This window comes from Chiloscyllium plagiosum, chromosome 4 (genome assembly GCF_004010195.1).
Source record: "Chiloscyllium plagiosum isolate BGI_BamShark_2017 chromosome 4, ASM401019v2, whole genome shotgun sequence".
Taxonomy (NCBI): domain Eukaryota; kingdom Metazoa; phylum Chordata; class Chondrichthyes; order Orectolobiformes; family Hemiscylliidae; genus Chiloscyllium; species Chiloscyllium plagiosum.
Genome location: NC_057713.1, coordinates 58,850,272 through 58,859,442, shown reverse-complemented (window position 1 = coordinate 58,859,442; position 9,171 = coordinate 58,850,272). Strand labels below are relative to the sequence as shown.

At 42.6% G+C, this 9,171-nt stretch overlaps 1 protein-coding gene across 4 annotated transcripts in view; it reads left to right on the top strand.

The window, feature by feature from the left end:
* Window positions 1-9,171, top strand: part of LOC122549069 (coiled-coil domain-containing protein 178) — a 388,456-nt gene that overhangs the window by 44,898 nt on the left and 334,387 nt on the right. For all 4 annotated transcript variants that reach the window (XM_043688277.1, XM_043688275.1, XM_043688278.1 and 1 more), the window contains one exon: window positions 2,257-2,477. In XM_043688277.1, the coding sequence (XP_043544212.1) occupies window positions 2,257-2,477 (221 nt within the window). The remainder of the gene's footprint in view (window positions 1-2,256; window positions 2,478-9,171) is intronic.

The following is a 9,171-nucleotide window of genomic DNA, read 5'->3' as shown; positions in this document are numbered from 1 at the left end:
CAGCACCGCCTTCTTGACCTGCAATCTTCTTCCCGACCTCTCCGCCCCCACCCCCTCTCCGGCCTATCACCCTCACCTTAACCGCCTTCCACCTATCGTATTCCCAACGCCCCTCCTCTAAGTCCCGCCTCCCTACCTTTTATCTTAGCCTGCTTGGCACACCCTCCTCATTCTTGAAGAAGGGCTTATGCCCGAAACCTCGATTCTCGTGTTCCTTTGATGCTGCCTGACCTGCTGCGCTTTTCCAGCAACACGTTTTTAAGCTATGGCCTCATCAATGTCCTGTACAGCCACACATGACCACCCAGTTCCAATGCTTGATGTTCTCGTCAATGAAAGCCTGTATGCTAAATGTCTTCTTCACCACCAAGTAACTATGCATGTGCATGTCTCATTGTTCAGCAACACTTCCTAGGATCCTACCATGAACTGTACAGGTCCTGTCCTGATTTGCCTGATTTGCAACACCTCCCATTTATCTAAATTAAACTCCATCTGCCACTCTTCAAGTGCCCATCTGATCAAGGTCCCAGATGGTGACTTTGAGATCCCCAAGCTTTGAGATAATCTTTCGTGTTTAACTATACCATCAATTTTGGTGGTAACTGCAAACTTACTAAACATATCTCCTATATTCGTATTCAAATCATTAATGGAAATGAAATCAAGCAGCGGATCCAGTACTGATTTTTGATCCTTAAAGTACACCACTGGTCACATACCTCCAGTCTGGTCATAGACTTCCACCACCTTCAAGCTAATTTTGTATCCAGTTGGCTAGCTCCCCTGGTTCCTATGTGATCTAACCTTACTAACCAGTTCTTTCTGACTTTCTCATCAATGTCTTTTAGATTCCACGTGAATATCTGGAATTAATTTAGAGCCATAGAATATGGAGATGTACAGCACGGAAACAGACCCTTCGGTCCAACCTGTCCATGCCGACAAGATCTCCCAACCCAATCTAGTCACACCTGCCAAGCACCCGGCCCATATCCCTCCAAACATCCCTCCATATCCCTCCCTTCCTATTCATATACCCATCCATAAGCCTCCACCACTACCTCTGCAGCTCATTCACGTACACTGCGTGAAAAAGTTGCCCTTGGGGTCTCTTTTATATCTTCCCCCTCTTACCCTAAACCTATGCCCGCTAATTCTGGACTCCCCCACCCCAGGGAAAATACTTTTTCTACTTAACCTATCCATGCCCCTCATAATTTTGTAAACCTCTATAAGGTCACCCCTCAGCCTCCGATGCTCTAGGGAAAACAGCCCCATTCTGTTCAGTGTCTCCCTATAGCTCAAATCCTCCAACTCTGGCAACATCCTCGTAAACCTTTTCTGAACCCTTTCAAGTTTCACAACATCTTTCTGATAGGAAAGAGACCAGAGTTGCACATAATATTCCAACAGTGACCTAACCAATATCCTATACAGCCGCAATATGATGTTCCAACTCCTGTCCTCAATAGTCTGACTGATAAAGAAACGCATACCAAACGCCTTCTTCACTATCCTATCTACCTGTGACTCCACTTTGAAGGAACTATGAACCTGCACTCCAAGGTCTCTTTGTTCAGCAACACTCCATAGGACCTTCCTATTAAATGTATAAATCCCGCTAAGATTTGCTTTCCCAAAATGTAGCACCTTGCATTTATCTGAATTAAACTCCATCTGCCAACTTCTCAGCCCATCGGCCCATCTGATCAAGATCCTGTTGTAATCTGAGGTAACCCTCTTCGCTGTCCACGACACCTCCAATTTTGGTGTCATCTGCAAACTTACTAACATGCTTATTCTACATACATATTAACTTCTTATGCTCACATCCAAATCATTTATGTAAATGATGAAAAATAGTGGACCCAGCACCGATCCTTGTGGCACTCGGCTGGTCATAGGCCTCCCTTTCTGAAAAACAACCCTCCACCACCACCCTCTGTCTTCTACCTTTGAGCCAGTATCCAAATGGCTTGTTCCCCTGTATTCCATGAGATCTAACCTTGCTAATCAGTCTCCCATGAGGAACCTTGTTGAATGTCTTACTGAAGTCCATAGAGATCACATCTACTGCTCTGCCCTCATCAATCCTCTTTGTTACTTTTTCAAATTTGAAATTATCTCTCTTCCTGGTTCGATATGTTTTATGTCACTTAAAAGTCTAAAAGTACTCATTTCAAAAGCTGATCAATCTGCTGTACATTATCAACATTTGTATTTTTATCTAAATTGTACATCCTTTTCTTACAGAGTATGACATATGCTCACATGATATAGATGAATTACAGTGGCATATTGAGGTCAAAACATATCATTTACAAAACCTAGAAGATCAGGTGGCTGATGCAGATGCACTGAACAAGAAATTACAGGAAGAAATAAACTTAATCAGGAATCTTGAAGATCAACTAGAAGAAAAACTGGATTTGGAATACAACATCATTAATGATATTTTACCAAATCAAAAAGAGGTATTTAACATAAAAATATCTTTAATATAATCAACTGATTTTAATACTGATGAATGCATTGAATGCAATTTGCCTTTCCATCATTAAACACTCATAATATGTTCCTAAAAATAAGCATGCTAAATGAAAACCACAAATTTCTTAGACAGCATGTAACAAGGGTGGGTTACATTCCTGACCTGTAGCTCTAACATTAAAAACCTGTTTCCTATTCTGAAACTAACTGGACAAAATATACTAACTCTTTCTTTCTGGGTGGGGATGTCCAGACCTAGAGGGCATTGGTTTAGGGTAAGAGGGGAAAAATTTAAAAGGGATTTAAGGAGCAACTTTTTCATGCAGACAATGGTGCATTTATGGAATGAGCTGCCAGACGAAGTGGTGGAAGCTGGTACTATTAGAACATTTAAAAGGCATCTGGATGGGCATATGAATATGCAGGGTTTAGAGACATATGGTCCAAGTGCTAGCACATGGGACTAGATGAGGTTAGGATACCTGGTCAGCATGGATGAGTTGGACCGATGGGTCTATTTCCATGCTGTACATCTTTATGACTCTATGACTTTTAATAACCTAATAACTCTTAACTTTCTGTAATAAATCTCCTGTTGCTACTTGTTTCTGATGCTCGTGTCTTTCTTGTTCCCTGCTTCCCCCTCTGCATGTATTGATTGCCACCTCCTCCCTCCATCTTTGCTGCTTGCTATCTCTCACTACAATACTCCTGCTTAGTGAGTTTCTGTTACTCCCTCTTGCTCCCTGTTTCCCTCTGCATTCCTTCCACTTAGCTATCTCTTTACTAGTCAACCCATCTGCTCAACATTTTCCATTGCTTCTTCCTCTTATTTGCTGTTAGAATTCTTTGAGAAGGTAACAAGCAAGTTAGACAAAAGAAAGCCAGTGAACATGATCTGTTTGGATTTCCAGAAGGCCTTTGACAATGTGCCACACAGGGAGCTGCTAAATAAGATGAGAGCCTATGCTATTAGGGGCAAAATAGTGGAATGGATAGAGGATTGGCTGACTAGCAGAAGACAGAATAGATATAAAAGGGTCTCTTTCAGGAGGGTAGCTGATGACTAGTGGAGTTCCACGGGTGTCTGTGTTGTGACTTCAGTTATTCATATAATAAAATAACAATTTGGATGAAGGAACTGAGAGCACTGTTGCTAAATTTGTAGATGACACAAAGATAAATTGAGAGACAGGTAGTGTTGAGGAGGTGGGAAGCTGCAGAAGGTCTTGGACAGACCAGGAGAGTGGGTAAAGGAGTGACAAATGTAATGTGGGAATGTGTGAGGTTCAGCACTTTGATAGAAAGAATAGAGGCATAGACTATTTCTAGGTGGGGAAGGCTTTGGAATTCTGAAGCAAAAGGGACTTAGGAGTTCTAGTTCAGGATTCTGTGAAGGTTAACATGAAGGTTCATTTGTCAGTTAGGAATGTGAATGCAATGCAAGCATTAATTTCAAGAAGGCTAGAATACAAGAGCAGAAATATGCTGCTGAGGCTGTATAAGACTCTGGACAGACTGTATTTGGAATATTCTGAGCAAATTTGTACCCAAGTATTCAAGGAAGGAAGTGATAGCATTGAAGAGAATCCAGAGGTTTTCAAGAATGACTCTGGAGATGAAGGGCTTGTCATAGGAGGAGCAGTTGAGGACTCTGGGTTGGTACTTGGTGGAGTTTAGAAGGATGAGGAGAAATCTGATTGAAACTTACAGAATACTGAGAGGCCTGCACAGAGTGGACGTGGACAAAATGTTTCCATTAGTAGGAAAGACTAGGACCTGAGGGCCCAGATTCAGTCTGAAGGGTACCCCTTTAAAACTGATACGAGGAGGAAGGTCTTCCACCAGACCTTTTTTTTTGCAAATTATTTTGTGGCCTAAAAAAAGAATTTGTGTCCAAACAGCAATTCCAGGTTCTCTCACCACTCTAGAGTCCTTCACAATTAATTAGTTATTTTAGAAATCAAATCATTGTCGGAGCAACTAATTTGTGTAAAGTAGGATTCCATAAACAGCAAATCAAAATAATGATATTCAATAATTTTGATGGTGGTAGTTGCGAAATATTTTTGGAATCCTTGCTTTTCTTCAAATATTGCAAGCGATCTTTGCATCAATCTCCATGGACTTCATATTGAGACCTTGTTGTATAAATTAGATAATATGTAAATTACGGCTTAGTCACAGTGTTGAATGTATCTATAAAAGCTAGCATTAAGAAGACAGGAAATTGGACTTCAAGCCTCATCTGTTTATTATTGATGAGAATTAGGTGCCACCTTCACCACCAGAAACAATTCCCAAGAAGCACCACGTCTGAAATGCCTGCTGTGGATGTAAGGAGGCGAAAGGCACAACCGGTCAGGCAGCATCCGAGGAGCAGGACAATCGATGCTTTGGGCATAAGCCCTTCATCAGGAATTGGGCTTGTGGGTCAGGGGGGCTGAGAGATAAATGGGAGGAGGGTGGGGTGGGGCTGGGGGAAGGTAGCTGGGAACATGATAGGTCGATGAAGGTGGGGTGGAAGTGATGGGTCGGAGAGGAGGGTGGAGCAGATAGGTAGGAAGGAAGATGGACAGGTAAGACAGATCAAGGGACGGTATCGGTTGGAAGGTTGGGACTGGGATAAGGTTGAGGGGAGGGTAAATGAAGAAACTAGTGAAATCCACATTGATCCAGTTTTGAATCTGAGGGCATTGTCGACCATGCGGGAGGGGAATTGTGATCCCTTCAGCGCATTTCATCCACTTCCTGCACTCAGCCCTCGAACCACACCCCTCCAATTGCTACAACAACAGAACCACCCTCCCCCACCCCCGGTCCTCACTTTCCACCCTGCCAATCTCCGGGTACATCTCATATCCTCTACTCCATCGTTAGAAATATATTTCCCACCCCACCTCATCTGCGTTTCGAAGAGACCAGTCCCTCCACAGCTTCCTTGTCAGGTCCACACCCCACTCTTCACTCCCGGCACCTTCTCCTGACACCGCAAGAAGTGCAAAACCTGCACCCACATTTCTCCCTTCACCTCCATCCAAGACCCCAAAGGAGCCTTCCACATCCGACAGAAATTTACCTGTATTTCCAGACACGTCATCTACTACATCCGATGCACCCGATATGGTCTCCTCTATGTTGGGGAGACAGGACACAACTTGTGCATCATTTCAGAGAACATTTTTGGACCACCCACAGTAACCAACCCCCTGCCCTGTGACTGAGCATTTTAACTCCCTGCCCCAATCTGCCAAGGTCATGCAGATCCTGGCCCTCCTCCATCGCCAAACCCTAACCACCCAACGTCTGGAGGAAGATCGCCTCATCTTCTGCCTTGGGACCCTCCATTCGCACAGGATCAATGTGGATTTCACCAAATTCCTAATTTCCCCTCCCCTCACCTTATCCCAGTCTCAACCTTCCAACTTGGCACCACCCCCTTGATCTATCCTACCTATCCACGTTCCTTCCCACCTATCTGCTCCACCGTCCTCTCCAATCTATTACTTTCACCCAACCTTCATCTACCCATCACATTCCCAGCTACCTTCCCCCAGCCCCAGCCCCAGCCCCTTCCCATTTTTCTCTCAGCCCCCTTGGCCCACAAGCCACATTCCTGATGAAGGACTTATACCCGCAATATCAATTCTCCTGCTCCTCGGATGCTGCCTGACTGGCTGTGCTTTTCCAGTTCCACATTCTTTGACTCTTATCTCCAGCATCTGCTGTCTTCACTTTCTCCTGAAAATGTAAGGAAACAAGGTAAAGCATTTTCTCAAAGTGCTCTGTATGCTTTGTGTCAGAGAGAACGAATGGTTCGTAAGTTAAGCTTACATGATTCTCTTTTAATTTGTGAGGCTTCAATTTAAAAATAAATAGCAATAACGTTTTAGTTTTAAACAAGATAAAATTTACTTTATTACAAAACATTGTGGTAAGTTATGCAAGTAAAATTAATAAAGCTGCTAATAAAAGCATATGAGAATTAAGTGAAGATGCGGATGAAAAGTACTTACAAAGATAAAGTGAAATTCAGTTCAGTCCTTTCAGATACTGTTGCAGGCCTGTGGTTTACAATTGAAGTATTATTTGACTGGTGTGAAGGTTTGAATCGTTCAGCCAGGGCAATGCTGTTTATGTGGAAACAATTCAGAGAAGGTTGAGTAGACAAATATTTGGAATGGTTATGTTGTCTTATGAGGAAGGATTGGACAAACTTAGTTTGTATCCACTGGAGTTTAGCTGAGTAAAAAGCAATTGATACAATTAAGATCCTACAGGGTCCTCATAGGGTGCAAGTGGAAAAGATGTTTCCTCTTGGTGGTTAATGTAGAATTAGGCCATAGAATGATTGCCCATTTAAAATAAAGATAAGGAGAATTTATTTTCTCAGAGTCATGAACCTTCTTTCTCAAAAAGTGTAGACCAATGTCCTTCATCATTTTTAAAGCATTAACAGTTAGATTATTGATAAGAAAGGGAATGAAATATGATTAAAGGTAGATATAGATACCAATTTATTAGTTTAGCTATGATCATAGTGAATGGCAGTGCAATCTCAAGGGGACAAGTGGCGTACCCCTTCAACTGACTCATGTTTATATTGTACATGCACCTCCAGAATGTGATACAGAACTATACAGCAGACATGTGAGCAAAAGTAGAGTTCATGGAATAAAAGGGATACTCAAAACATGGATACGAAGTTAGCTGAGTGATAAGAAACAAAGAAGCATGGTTAATGGATGTTGTTCAGATTGGAGGATCATATTTTCAGTGGAGTTCCTTAGAGTTCAGTGCTGAGATCTTTGCTTTTGCTGTTACATATTAATATTTTTGTGTATGGAACACAATTCAAAATTTGCTGATTGTACTAAGCTTGGAAATGTAAACTGTGAGGAGGTTAGTGTAGAACTTCAAAACAACGTGGTCAAGCTGGTGAAGTAGGTGGATATGGTGGAAGATGTTCAATGTGGGCAGAGAAATGATTTGAATTGAATTAGGTTTATTGTCACATGTACGCATATGAGTACAGTAAAAAGTTTGCAAATCGCCACTTACAGCTCAGTCTTAAGTACAAAGGTATCTAGGTACAGAATCTTGGTACATAGCAGAGAAATAACGAAAATAAAGTTTTAAAGAGTTACACATTTCAGTCCTTCTTACTTAAAAAGTAGAAGAACAAAGAAACACAGTTAACAGTTCAAACACCACAGTCCAAAAGCACTGAGCCAAGCTGGGCTCACAGTCCTCACAAGGGCTCAACCTCACCCCCACCGCTGCCCTGGCTGCCTGCTCTTGCTGCCTTGCAACCAGTTTCTACTCCCACCACTGCCTTGGACTGCTTGCTCCTTCTCTTACCAATAAACCTAATTCAATTCAAATGTGGGCTGAAGCAATTTTGAAGCAAGAATATGGATAGCATAAGATAAAGGATACAGCTACAAGTGGGATGCAGAAGCAAAGAGGTTTGGAAGTATGTAACTTGAGATTTAATATCCAGTTCTAATCCTCCATCTAATTGTTCTGTCTGTGGACTAAGGTTAAATTATTCAGCATCTGGAGCATTTCAGGCTTTTGGCTTTACTGAGTAATTTTATCCATTGCTCCCTAACTACCATGTTTTAAATGGTATGTACACAAGAATGTTAAGTGCCTCACTACTTAGATTTCCTTTCACTTGAATAGCCTCCAGATCAAAATGAAAAATTGTTGTAGCGTTAGATCAAAAGGATTTGCTGTGGTTTCTCCTTTTTGTAATTGAGTAATTTGGATCACTGACACTTTACGTTTTTGGCTTTCAGTCAGTTTATTTTAGTGTAATGGGAAGAAGGTGATGGCATGTTGATATTGTCACAGAAATAGTAATCCAGAGGGCAAGCTATTGCTGAAACTGGGTTTGATTCTCACTACAGTAGATGGCTTTAAAAATGCAATTTTAAAAAATGCAAAATGTAAGTTTTAAAATATCTGGAATTAAAAGTCTAGTGATGATCATGAAACCATTGTTAATTGCCATATAAAGCTATCAGTTTCACTAATGCCTTACTTGGTCTGGTCAGCAACGTGTTTGACTCTTAACAATCTCTGATATGGTTTAGTAAGCCACTTAATCATATTAAACCATGTGAAAAAACTTCAAAATGAATGAAACTGGATGGACCACCTAGCATTGAACTAGGAAAAGGAAACACCAAGGATATATTTCCCTCCCCACCCCTTTCCGCCTTCTGCAAAGACCGTTCCCTCCGTGACTACCTGGTCAGGTCCACGCCCCCCTACAACCCGCCCTCCCATCCTGGCACCTTCCCCTGCCACCGCAGGAACTGCAAAACCTGCGCCCACATCTCCTCCCTCGCCTCCATCCAAGGCCCTAAAGGAGGCTTCCACATCCATCAAAGTTTTACCTGCACATCCACTAATATCATTTATTGTATCCGTTGCTCCCGATGCGGTCTCCTCTACATTGGGGAGACGGGACGCCTCCGAGCAGAGCGCTTTAGGGTACATCTCCGGGACACCCGCACCAATCAACCACACCGCCCTGTGGCCCAACATTTCAACTCCCCCTCCCACTCTGCCGACGACATGGAGGTCCTGGGCCTCCTTCACCGCCGCTCCCTCACCACCAGACGCCTGGAGGAAGAACGCCTCAACTTCCGCCTCGGAACACTTCAA